Source organism: Manihot esculenta, chromosome 11, assembly GCF_001659605.2.
Source record: "Manihot esculenta cultivar AM560-2 chromosome 11, M.esculenta_v8, whole genome shotgun sequence".
Taxonomy (NCBI): domain Eukaryota; kingdom Viridiplantae; phylum Streptophyta; class Magnoliopsida; order Malpighiales; family Euphorbiaceae; genus Manihot; species Manihot esculenta.
Window position 1 is genome coordinate 25,703,225 of NC_035171.2, and position 13,933 is coordinate 25,717,157.

The 13,933-nt window shown below is 31.0% G+C and overlaps 1 protein-coding gene across 1 annotated transcript; it reads right to left on the minus strand.

The window, feature by feature from the left end:
* Positions 1-540: 540 nt before the first annotated feature.
* LOC110625995 (serine carboxypeptidase-like 35) lies at positions 541-13,510 on the minus strand. Its single transcript, XM_021771718.2, has 8 exons — positions 13,100-13,510; positions 12,348-12,455; positions 12,066-12,254; positions 11,884-11,972; positions 10,772-11,053; positions 10,331-10,467; positions 2,740-2,832; positions 541-973 (listed from the first exon to the last, which is right to left on the minus strand). Exons 1-8 carry the CDS (start codon positions 13,368-13,370, stop codon positions 715-717), a joined length of 1,428 nt encoding a protein of 475 aa, XP_021627410.1. The 5' UTR covers positions 13,371-13,510; the 3' UTR covers positions 541-714.
* Between the last annotated feature and the right edge of the window lie 423 nt (positions 13,511-13,933).

Genomic DNA, 13,933 nt, shown 5'->3' on the forward strand with positions numbered 1-13,933 from the left:
CAAGCATCATGACAAAAGCCAATCACTATCCTTTGACCGCTAGAAAACATAGCCAGATATTCAGCTAAACTTCCACTTACCATCGTTGATAGTCGGAAAGAAATATCAGTTTATGGCATTTTTAATTTTTAATAGCTATAGAGTCACTGCTAAAGAGTTAACTAATTTTTAGCATTGGATATCACCGATTTATACCCTCCGACATCGGTGCAGTTTAGACTAAATAAAAACCAACATGCTAAGACCCAAAACTTCCTAATCCACAAAACCCTCCCACAAAAAACTGAAGAAAGACACTCCAAGAAATAAACTACCCACAAACAACAAAGACAATAGGCATCTACTACCAATAGAGGGCAACATAGCAAACAAAATTCATCATCTCTCGCCTTCTCTGTGTCAGTTTCTCTTTCACTAACATTTTCAATGAAATTTGTTCTTATGTTAAATAAAAGGGTTTTTGAAATATACCTATAAATTCATAATTCAATTTAAAATTGTTGCAAATTTAGAAATCATAATGGGGAGGAATAATTAATATAGCAGGATGCAATCGACAGAGATGACATCATTTTTATCTCTAAAATGCAACAATCCAAAAGTCTACATAGAAATGATAATTAGTCAGATAAAAAGAAGAGAGTCCAAACTTTGTTGAAAACAGTGAATATATAATGATAATATTGATGGGTGGTGAGCTGGACTGCATCGTAATTAGAAGGGAAGATCTGGCAGGGCGTTGCCAGAAAGGAAATGGGAAAATAGAGAGAGAGACTGTTGAGGTGCAATGACAGGGACCTGATGGCCAGCGCCTCTCACAGTGGCCAAAGTGAGGCCACCCTCGTATGTCTCCACCCACCCTGCCACCTGACTCTTATGAAACCATGCTCTCCATTCTTTCTTTGTTTTTAACCCCATTTTGTTGATGCTGTACCTTGTCGATGTCACTGGCACTCTCCCATCTGTGTCTCCACTGCAACATTAAGATTTTTAACAAATCTTTTTATCTTCATAATATACAATTGCTAAAATTGGTTAGCATATAATTTATAACATAATCTTTAAAATTTATTAAAATTTTTAAATTTAATTTTTATCATTTTAATAATAAATAATTTAGTTTATAACATTTTATTGTGTTAATAAAATTATCATTTTATTAAAATTTATTATTAGTTATTAAATTCTTTTAATTTTAATAATTTATAATAATTTTAACTTTATAATTTTAATATTTATAATAATTTAATCATTTTAATTTTAATTGATCTCTTCAATTAATAGTTGAATATCGATGAATTGAATTTATATACTAAATTATTTAATATTAAATAAGTAAGAACTAAGTTATAGATTTTTTTAAAACTCAGTAAATATATTACAAATTAAAATGTTTTAAATTAGGCATATTAAAAAAAAATTTAAACGTTTATCAATTTTTACATTTATATTCTAATCTGAAGATTTCGGACAATAAAATAATCTTTTCACATTTATTTTAATTTTAATTATTTGTCTTAATCAATTTTGAGCAAAAAATATATAGCTCACGTGTCATGTAAAATTATTTTTCAAAAAACTTATTAAATAAAAAAATTTAAACGTCTACATAATTCATATTTATATTCAAAATTTTAAATTTTAAATTTTAAATAATAAAATTATTTTTTTTTCATTTTTTCTATTATAACCAAAATAATTAAATTAAATATAAAAGTTACCAAAAAATTACAACATAATCTTTAAAATTTTATTTAACTAATAAAATAATTCTTAAAATACATGTTTTTATTTTAATAATGCAGTTTTTTATTAATCCCATAATTTACTTTTCATTCTCATTTTTATGCACAAAGTATAATTTAATAAAAATTTAAAATATAAAAAAATTATAGTATAAAATATATAATATTTTATTTTATTTTATATTATTAGTATAAAATATATTTTTTATTAAATTAACAAATAAATTAATATATATTACAAATTTACTTGTGTATATATATAAATAAAATAAAAATATTAAATATCTCAAAATTATAACACGATTAATATATTTAAATTTTTATAAAAATTATAACAAAATAACTTTACCTACTAAAATATATAATATTTTATTTTATTTAATATTATTAATATAAAATATAATTTTTCATATGTTAAACATATATACATAATAATTTATAATGAATTTTTAATAAAATACTTTAATATATAATATTTAATATATATAATAATTTATAATGAATTTATAATAAAATACTTTATATGTAATATTTTATATCGTGAAAAATTTATTTAAAATAAATATTTATTTAATATTATTTATGATAAATATATAATAAATGTATTTTTAATATAAAATTTCAATTAAAAAATTATATATTTATTAATATAAAATTTTAAAAATTATATTATAATTTGATATTAGTTTTTTCAGATTCAATTTAGTACTTGGGGTTATAATTATAATAAATTAAAAATATTTAATTTTATTATTTAAAATTTTAAATTTTAAATATAAATATAAATTACCGTAAATATTTAAATTTTTTTTATTTAATATATCTTTTCCCTTTCGTTTGAAATTAAAATTTTTGTAAAAATTCAATAAACAAAATTCTTATTTGAAATAAAAGGATTTAAAATTTTTTAATTAAAAAACTTTTATTATATAGATATAAAAAAAATTATTTAATAATTAATTGAAAAATAGATTAAGGGAATATTTAGAAGTACCTGTAGATCCAAATGCGTAATCCAGCATTCATGAGCTTACGAATGATTGGCAGTATTGTATCCGGCGCGTCATTCCACCTCTGAATCACACGGCTGCAAAGCATATTCTCAAAGAGATTATTTTTAGCCGTAGCCATTAAATTTAAGGAATCAAATATAAATAATGATTATAAAAATATAAATTAAAGAATACACAAACTAAGCATAAAAATTATATTTATCTTAATCATAGAAATCTAAAACTTTTGTTTATATTATAATTTAATTCAAATTTTTAAAAGTCTAAAATTTTTTAAAATTATAAATTTTATTGCAACTATATTCTACTTAAAATCTAAATCAGGAGAAATGTGTCTTTCTAACGTAAAAATACTATATAATATTCATATAATATATAAATAAAAATATTAATACATAAAAATTTTAAAATTTTTAATTATTTTTTAATTTATTATTTTTAATTATTTTTTAATCTTCTATGTGCATTTATATTAATTTCAAATTATAATGAATAATATTAAAAAATTACTAATACAATTTTTAAAATACTTGGTATGGGCTTATTACCATCTCTAGGAACTAAAGGACTACCAATCATCCTCTTATAGAGATTCCCTAAGTGGAAATTAATTGCTACCTTCATTTGCTTTTGGTGCTCCCAAACACCTCAAAGCCTCACACACTATCATCTTAAATTCTGATTTCTTCCGAATTTAAATGAATTTGAAACAGAAAAAAATTAAAATAATAAAATGAAATTATTAAATTATAACATAAGAGAGAGTAGAGAAATAGGAGGAAAGTAAGTAGATAGTGAAAGAAGATGATAGAAAAATAAATAAAAAAAAGAAACAAAATGATAAAAGAGGGTAGAAAAGAAGAAAAAGAAAGAAAATTAGAAAAAAATTACATAACAAGAAAATTATAGAGAAAAACTGAAAAAAGAAAGAAATAAGAGAATAGAAAAGAAAATGAAAAAAAAAATTATAAAGTCAAAGGAAGAAAATTAAAAAAAAGAAAATGTGAAGAAATAATAAAAAAATTGAAAATGAGAATAAAAGAAATAAAATGATAGAAAAAGGATATAAAAGAAAGAAAATGAGACAAAATGATAAAAAATAAAAATAAGAGAAAAAAAATAAAAAGAGAAAAATGATGATTCAAGAAAAGAAAATGAAAAAATAAATGATAAAAAATAAAATGCATGACAAGAAAGGAAAAAAAATGGGAAAGAAACAAAATGATAGAATAAAAAAAAAATGTTGTATGGAAAGATAATGTTAGCATGTATGAATATGAATCACCGACCAATTAAGTAGTAAATTTGGATTTGAACTTCATGTTAAATAAGTTATGAGTTGTCAAGTTATGAGTTGTCATCACAAGACAGAGGTTACATGGCGGGGATGTAATAAGTGGGAGACGCGGTTTTATTACAAAAAGGGAAACCCATATATTTTAACATTTGGACTATCATCAAGACTCGCTTTCTCTTGAAAGGCCGAGTCTTGACACAAAGTTACCGTTACTAGATTTTTTCCACTTCACCTATGATCGCAAGATCATTAACCTATTAGCTGACGATATTCATTACCAAGCAATCGGCTACATCATCGTCGAATTTCTAAAAAATACTATATTTATCTCTATTTTCTTACAATATAAAAGGAAAACGATCCCAGAGGTAAAGATACGCTATTCTCTAACACTAAAATTCTAAGAAATTCATTGTATTCTCTCTACTCATCACGATACTAACTTGAGCGTCAGAGTGGCTGCCGTGGGCACCCACCACCACCTCATATTTTCTCCCTTACAAGTTCTAGCCAATCACAACATAGTCCCATTTTAGCCACGTCATCAATCTAATCTCAGCAATATCATTTGGTTTCGCTGCTAGGAGGTCCATTGAATCCCCTTCATTCATTTGGATTGTGATCGGTTCCTGTTCCTTCTCTCTCACTCTCAAAATGGCCAGTAACCCTACAGCCGCTACTAATATTGCTACCAATGAGGAAGTCATCATTTTCTTTGTCCCAGACAACTGAGAAAACACACTCCTAATGGTCAATGAAATAGACCTTAATAATTTGAACAATGAGCAGATACTCTAGTATATTCAAAAGTTGCAGGCCACTCTCAGACAATATAAGGCCCGAGAAAAGGCATCTAAGATGGACCCCGGAAGAAGAGATGAAGCTTCTGTAGACACTCCAAGGGCCCAGACGGAAGCGACCAAAGTGCAGCACAAAGGTAAGTCCAAATCTAAAGATGAATCAGATGAGACTCCGAAAAGAATGGATTGGAAGTTAGTACGGGCCGTACAAAGATATCAAAAAGAATTGGAAGAGGATTTTAGTTTAGATGGAGTCTCACCTCTTTTGGAAGAAATACTTGCAGAAACTTTTCCCGTTAAGTTCAAGCTGCCTAGTTTGGATAAGTATGAGGGAACGACAGACCCTCAAAGCCATCTAGCCATCTTCAGGACGACTATGCAACTTCAAGATGTAAATGATTTTGTGTTATGCCGAGTGTTCTTGTCAATACTCATGACGACGTTGGTCCCATGAATCAAGGCCACAAGGAAAATCTTCGCCAAGTCAGGTCACAAGGTGGTTTCCGCCAGAACACTCGGATGTTGGTCCCATGAATTAAGGCTACAAGGCAAATCTTCACCGGGCCAAGTCACAAGGCAATTTTCGCCAAAACACTCGAACGTTGGTCCCATGAGTCAAGATAGTTTTCGCTAGGCCACGAATCATAACTGGATGATGCTCTAACCAACTGAGCTAATACAGTATGTTCAAGGCATTAGCGCTTTTCTAGAAATTCCCTAAATTTCTTACTTCACAACTCCAAGACGGGTTAATGGCTAGGCATAATAAACGGGTGTTAGATCCTTGGGCAAACCTTTCTCCCCTTGAAAAATACCATATGCAGGAAATGTCAAAACACCTAAACAAAAATAAAGGCAATATTCTCATTAAAAGATATATATAAATTTACAAAACGACAGGGTCATCAGCCTCCTCTGCCCAAGTCTCCGTTACATTGATATCTTTGGTGTTTATTACAGGGGAAACCTGGTCAGAGGGTATAACTTCACCATGCTCATCCTTAAGGGGAGTATCTTCATAGCGTTTTCCTCCACCCTCATTTTCTTCCTCTGGAAGGATGTCACCTATCCAGAAAAAATCCTTGGAAGGGAAATGATTCATCAGTTCCTTCTTCATAGAATCCTAGCCTTAGATAAACATCTCCCCGCCCTGGGTCATTATCTCCTAGAGTTTCGCCTCGAGCTCAATTACCCTGGTGGAGGCAGCCCGGGCTTCCTCAGCTTGAGTCTGCAGCTCCAAGACCTAGCATTGCAACAAGACCACCTGGTCCTCAGCAGATTTAGCCCGATTCTCAAGACCCAAGTTAGAGGCAAGGGTCGTCAAGGTCAGGCTGAAGCTTGTCTATCGACTCTAGGGTCTCCTTCATCGTACCCTCAACTTTGATGACCCGGGCCTTCAAGTTTGAGCATTCCTCGGCCAAAAGCTCCCTGTGCATCTGGTTGGCGCCAAACTCTCACCTCAAAACTCTAAAATGCTCCTTAACCACATAGGCACAAAGGGCACCCTCCAACGCAGAATGAATAGCATTAATGAATAGTTCGCCCATCTCAATCTCGTTCAAGTGATGGCGATCTATGGGCCTCAGGGCACTCTTGATAAGCAGGAGGCTCAGAGAAGGGTCATCAAAGAGAAAGGACGTCCTGTTTAGCGCCAAGGCCAAATGTTGAATACTAGCAGGCTAGGAAGACTCAGCCCTAGGTGCAGAGGATGAAGGGGCATCGGTAGGTAGTATAGGGGCTGGGGTAGGAGTAGTAGTATCCAGAACCAAAGACTCTGGCTGAAGGGTGCCAGCTCCTCGGCCGTAGGCTGGGAAGGGGGAGGGGGAAGTATAATCACCTCCTTCGAAAGGCAAGTGCGCTTAGCAAGGGGACTGGCAGCAACAGTCTTGCCCTTTCGAGCAACACGTACTGCCTCAGCAAATCTGTTTGACTCGGCCATGTTTGCAAAATAAGAGGAAAAGTAAGTAAGATAGCCAATTTAGAAAATAAAAAGAATGAAAGAAGAAGTACCCCGATCATGAGGTAAGGGTGCACTGAGCGTGTGAGGAGCGCGGGTCTGGCTTGCCGGCAGATGACTCTGCTAGGAGAAAACAACATTCCTCACCGCCTGGGTGATATCAATCTTCTTTAAAGATTTGGCCATTGCCATAAGAGAAGCTAAAGCTTCGTCCTCCTCTCTCCTCGAGCAAACTCCATCTTTCTTCAGCTTTACCCAGTAGTGCTAACTAGCCTGAAGGAGCCCAAAACCCTTGGAGTATGATTAAGGAAGACAAAAAAAACTTTTTTTTTCATTGTTTTAAAGGAGAAGGCATTCAGTAAAAAAATATTCGAATATTTTTTACTGCTAAAGTACCAGAACTCCTCATTCTTACAAGTACCCAATTGATAAAACTAGAAGAAAAGTGCTACACTAGGTTCAATGTGATTATTAAAATACACAAATCAAAAAGCTACCAAGATCCTCCAATTGTTTGGATGGAGCTGAGCGACAGAAAACTTGTGAAATTGAAGGATCTCCGCAAAGAAGGGGTCTAAAGGGAAACAGAGATCCGCCTTCAACTGCTCCTCGAAAACTATAATAGTGTCATTAGTAGGAATCAAGTCGTTAGTACGAATACGGGGAGAAGGAGCGAAAATTTGAAAAGAATCCTGAGGAATGTGATAGGTATTATACAAACGATTTACGTCGCTATCCGAGAAGACAGATGGAATATCACTAAAGGAGCCACCATCATTTTTGGAGGTCTCCCTCAATGGAACAATGGAGGCTAGCACTCGGATGGAGCCATTCGAAGAGGAACTAGAAACAGAGGCCTTGCTAGGGGTAAAGGAAATGTTCCTATCCACAATTAAAAGGACAACAAAGTTATCGTGAAGTAAGTAAAGACCTTAATGGAAATAAGAAGGGAGTCGAAGGAGTGAATTTCTCTTAAAAAGAAGTTGCAAAACAATAGTAAAAGGGATGCTTGAAGAAGATGATGGGCCTTTATAAAGGTAGTTTCGACGACAGACATTAAATGCAACACGATAAACATCGCAGCAACCGTTAAAAGGACCAGTATGCGAGGCAAAGTAAGTAGCAAAGGGCCAATCTCAAGGGGCCATGTGTCCCGGACCTCGGTAAAAGATAACCTCTTCAAATTTGAAGAAACGAAGACTAACAGGGAACCTCTGATGTTACATAACATCCGCCCAAAGAGGGATCTGACAAGTAGGAGATGTGGTCCAGTTATGGAAAGGGAGACCCGGACACTTTAACACCTAGACTGTCATCGTTAAGACTCGTCTTCCCTTGATAGGCCGAGTTTTGGCATAGGGTTACCGTTACTAGATACTTTTCTGCTTCGCTTAAGATCGCGGGATCATCAACCTATTAGCTTGTGATATCCATTACCAAGCAGTCGGTCACATCATCACCAAATTTCTAGAAACATTATATTTATCTCCATTTTTTTATAATATAAAAAGAAAATAGTCCCAGAAGCAAAGGTACGCTATTATCTAACACTAAAACTTTAAGCAATTTGTTGCATTCACTCTACTCGTCACGATACTGATTTAAGCATCTGAATGACTATTGTAAGCACCCACCATCATCTCACATTTTCTCCCTTGCAGATTCTAGTAATCACAACATAATCTCATTACAGTCACGTCATCAATCTAATCTCACAAATATCACCATTGCTATTTTTTTAAAAAATGTGTTTGTAATTTACTAATAAATTTTTAAATTTATTGGTCATCCGTTGACAAGCAATAAAAAAACTTATGAAGAACGTGAAATTTTCATCTAGATTTTAAAATCCATTAATAAAATATCAATATGGAATTGGAATGCAATAGAAACAACATATAGGTGCTCCAATAACTATGCTCCTAAGCTCACTTGCTCCAAGCTTGAATTTAGGTCGATTGTCAACAGCTTGATGCTCAAACTTAAACACCATGACATCTATTCCATCTCTCAAACTCAAGCCAAAGCCACCCACACAATCGCTATATATATCATTCAAATAATGGGAATTCATGCTACACTCCTTTTAAAATTTTAAAAGTATTGTATATTATGTGGAATCTCATATAAAAGAAAAATTATTTAAAAATTTTATTATAGCTAACATAAAATTATAAAATTTATAATTTGAGTTAATTATTTTAAACAAAATAAAAAATAATTCAAAATTTATTTAAATAAGTTTAGACGCCTCTATTTTTTATGATTGAAAAGCAAATACGATAATCGACAAAAAGATGATATTTAATAATAAATAAAAACATATTAAAATTAAATATTTATTATAAATGATTATTTTATTAATTAAATAAAATTTTAAGCAATATATTGTATTTAACTTTTTTAATTTTAATTTAATCCATTAACTAAAGTCGTGTCTAATCTTCTAATTTTAGCTTTATTATTTAAGAAAAAAAATTAAAATATAAATGTAAATTTGCGTTAATTTAAAATAATAAAAATGACTACTAAAAAAATTTACTTAATTCATCAATTTTTTAGCTGCTATTTATTTTATGTCCACTGTTGGAGAAAACTATTGTCTCATTTATAGACGCAAACTCTAAACTAATTTCTTGAATTTTCATTCTCTAAAATAATTATTAAATCATTTTTAAAGGGTATTGAGTATTAGTTGAGAAGTAATTTAGAGATTTAGGAAATTATTTTAGGGATTGGACCAAGCTTTTGTAACATGGTTATGTGGTGTAAAATTGATGCAAGGCTAATAAGGAATTGGTTATATGATACCTGTGTAGTGTTTCTGCTAGTGAGAACAATTTTTCTCAATGGTGGTATAAAATTGGTAAGAGTTACAAAATACATGATTTAATTAGTAATTTTTATAGCATACATAGAATTAAAAAAATATATATAGATTTTTTTTATAATTTCTTTTAAAATGTTTTTTAAAAATTAAAAATTATTATTTATTTTTAATAAATAAAAAATAAGGGCTAAACTGGCTGAAATCTTTTTCGTACAAGTTGGTGAAAAGGGAGAAAAAGAAAAAAGGTAAAATAAACTGGTGAAAAGCATGTAACCTTTGAGTGACATCTGTGGTAAATACAGAGCCTAAGAGAAATTTGATAAAATCAAGGCACCAAATGGAAAGAAGACAGGAGTAGTGACATTGGACAAGATATTGCCTAGTTTTGTTATTTTGTGTGGTTTCCAGTAATCAGGCGTTGGCAGTTGGAATGATTGGAGAATAGTGGGTGAAAAATATTGAAGGAGATGAAAAGGAGTTTTCAACCTTTCCGTTGCCATATTACATTTATTATCCATGGCAGTGAATCAGAAAGAAAGCTATGCTTCAATGATTTGACACATGCTCTCAATAAATGTTTGAATGTTCCAGGTGATATAATATTTAACTTTTTCTGCCTAAATTCTACTTAAATTGCATGAAATTAAAAAAATTAATAATAAAGTCGTTAGGAAAAGTTCATTAATACCTGCAAGTTGTGTAAGGATAGGACAATTTGGTGACATTGGCATGAAGATCCCTCTGCACATCTTCTCTGTTGAAATACTTTTCCGCGTAGGCTTCAGTACAGGGATCGTAGCCTGATGGTAGGCTGTGCCATAGGTCCTGAAAGCAAGAAGCGTTGAGACAAATAGATAACATTCACTCTCTTTACTGTTACAGCGATAATTGAAGCGTTGAATTACTCTGGTTATTAATTCTTTTTATAGTAATTCTTGCTAGCAGACTAGTGGTCCAGTGTCGCTTCGAATTTAATGGTTTGGTCAGTGGAATTTTGAGTATTAGAATATTTTATTTAAATATATAATTATTTAAAATTTTAAAAATTTATAATTTTCAAGTAAGTATTTATAAATTGATTTCATAGAAGCAATAAAGCAAAGAAAAAGAAGTTGGTCGGTTATCTTACATATATTGCAAGGCGACGAGGACCGAAGACGAGTTTTCTGGAGGTTTGAGAAGAAGTAAGGCAAACTGGAGTATAGATGCTATAAATATCGATCCCAGAATAGGCATCCATGAACCCTTTGAAATGGGCTGCGCAGTTGCTTGCAGAAGCATCGGCTTCTGTTTGCATAACAGCACATTCCTTTACTTTGTGATATAGCTGGTCCGATATTATCGCATGACTCCATGCGTAATCCACGATCCCCAATAAATCCGTTTCATCATTAATCACAGCATTTCCAATCTGTTTCTCATTCACAAATTATAAAATATGCAAAAATTAGAATTTACTATGATACAGATTGTAAAAAATTTCATATGAATTACGATAGTTACATGTATAATGCTTACATTAAATAAAAAAAAATAATTTGATAATAGTTGTATCTCAAGTTAGATAAAAGTTTCAATTTTATCACTTACTCGATTTTTTATTATTTTTTCTACTCATTTACTGAGAGTAAAAATTGAAAATTGAGCATAGTAACTATAGATTGGGTGTGTATCGGTCGGTTTGGTTTGGTATCGAATCGAATCGACTAAAACCGATTTCACTGAATTGTTTTAAATTGTAGACCGAACCGAATTAAATAAGATAGAAAACTGAATTAAATCGAACCGAACTGATTTGATTCGGTTCATTTTAAAATCGATTTTTGAGCTTTTTCTCTAATTTCATTGAATTATACTATAATTTGAGCCTAATAAGAATTGATTTAAATCTAATATATTTAATTAATCATAAAATTCAATCAATTAATCATAAAATCCAAATTAATGAACGACTTCTAACCTAATATACTTAATCAAATATAATAATTAAATTATAAAATAATTCAAATAACATCAAAATATAATAATAAGTAGTACACACTCCATATTATATCCATACACTTCATATAATTTACTAACAACTAATCATATATCCATATTCAGATATCCTCCATTTAATAAATATAAAACCTAATAAAATAGTTAATTCCAAAATATCCATCAACAATTATGTCACCAAGTCACCCCTATACTAATTATTGAGCAAAAGTTTAACATTAATTAATTTAACCATAGACGTACCATGAAACCCTTGAGGTTTATGTAAGAGTCTTTGGTGGCTGCTTTGTTTCTATCATGGATGAGCTCAGCTAACTGGGGTACATAATGACCTGATAAGAGGATAAAGAGATGATTTATTATAATAATAATAATATTAAGGAAATTAATAGCTTTTTTTAAAAATAAAAAATAAAAACGCATACCAGCATAGCTCTCCCCTGCGAGATAAAAGGGATGAGATTTGAAACTTGGGAACCTTTTGAACCAATTTATTAAGAAAGCATGAGAATCCTCTGCTGTAACTCGATCACCAAGCTTACGCAAATCTTTGGAATTGTTCGTGTATGAAAAGCCCACTCCCACAGGTGCTTCCAGAAATAAGATATTTGCAGCTACATATATAATTAATTAATTAATTAAAATTCAGAGCACTCATTTGCATGTATGATAATTAATTTCTATGTCAAAGGCAAGTAATAATATACCTTTGTTCCAAGAATACTTGTTAAGAATAAGCCGACTTCCATTTCTCCGAACAAGAAAAGGGCCAAGTTCCTGTGCTGCACCATAAGCTATTGAGGAGCATCCAGGTCCTGACAAAACAAGTAACATGTTCATAATAGTGGTAGAGAGGGACCACTTTGAAATTATTTATATGGAGAGATACTGTTGGTGGAAAATTAAAAAAAAAAGACAAGAAAAAGTGAATGTGAATTTTTTCAATTTTCAAAAATTGCTTTCGATTCTTTCAAACAGACACAAATGGTAATGGGTTACGCTCATTGACCATATATCATTAGTCACACACGCATCACAACAAAGACAAAGCAAAACACTGCTGACCCACTCTTTACTTTTAGATGCACCTTCTTCCATTCTATAATTTTATCATGGGCCCCAATTCCTGTCCTTCACAAGCCCAAGGAGAAATTTTGCAAAAAAAAACAAAAAGCGAAATAGCTATTGATAGATGTGATAATTGCATTTTTAAATTCAGTTGGAAATTCAGGGAAAATCTTTTCTTATTTCTTTTATTCTATTTGAGAATATTGAAAAATAAACAATTAATACATATTCCAATGCTTAATGATAAGTTGAATTTTACTTTTTTTCAAAGTGCGGAAATAGAAATTGATGATTTATATGTGACAATATGCCTTATGAATTTGTGTAGAATAGGAAAAAAAAAATAGAAAGTGATAAAAAAAATTATTACAAGATGAAGAGATTAGCTAACCTCCATTTAGCCAAAGAACAAGTGGCTTTTGAGAGACATTATCTTCGGCTTCAAAGAACCAGTAGAACAATGCTTTCTGATCATTGTGTCTCAGATTAACATATCCGGAATAATGCCTGAATTTCACTGGCGGTTGTCCAGGCAAGCTTCTCACTCTATCAGCCTCTCTTCGTGCTTCTTCACCTGTTTCTTTTTCGAAAAAGCCTCCTCCTCCTGCTGCTACTGTTATAGAAACTAGAAAACATAAAAACAGCTCTCTCAATTGAGCCATTTTTGGAATTTCTCGCAGAAATAAAACCACCTTATTAAGCTGCCAAGAAACTGAAAGCTTTGTTTAGAGAAAGAAACTTTAGAAAAATATGAAGAGGTGTGGGAGAAATGAAAGCCCCACAACCCCTTATATAGAAAAAATGATAGGGGAAGTGTGAAAAAGCTTCACCTACCTCCCCAAGCATGTTATTTCTTATATATTTATATTGGCATGGACTGTGAAAACAAAAATTCTTATTAGCATCTTATTGTACATTGCCTGCTTATAAACTTTGTCACCACACTTAAGATTTTATAGTTGGACTTGAGATTCTATTAATTACTACTTAGAAAAATCTTAGAAATATTTTTATTTTATTACAAGATTTATATTTTTTTCTCAATAATAACGTTATTTTTTTTTTGAAAAATAATAACGTTTTTTTTATAATCCAAACACGCACGTAAATTAATAACAGAATTAATAAAAATACTTGTATTATTCTTATTTTTTTTAGATGATACTGTGTATTAGTTTTAGTTCTCTAAATTCGCATTTTAAAATTCTTTTAAATTCATATTTGC

Excerpts from the sequence above, each read along its gene's own strand:
- LOC110625995 (XM_021771718.2), bottom strand. The coding sequence starts at position 13,370 with ATGGCTCAATTGAGAGAGCTGTTTTTATGTTTTCTAGTTTCTATAACA. Across the intron at positions 12,456-13,099 it reads TGTTCTTTGGCTAAATGGAG|GACCTGGATGCTCCTCAATA; the intron begins GTTAGCTAATCT and ends TTGTTTTGTCAG. Across the intron at positions 12,255-12,347 it reads CAAGTATTCTTGGAACAAAG|CTGCAAATATCTTATTTCTG; the intron begins GTATATTATTAC and ends TTATATATGTAG.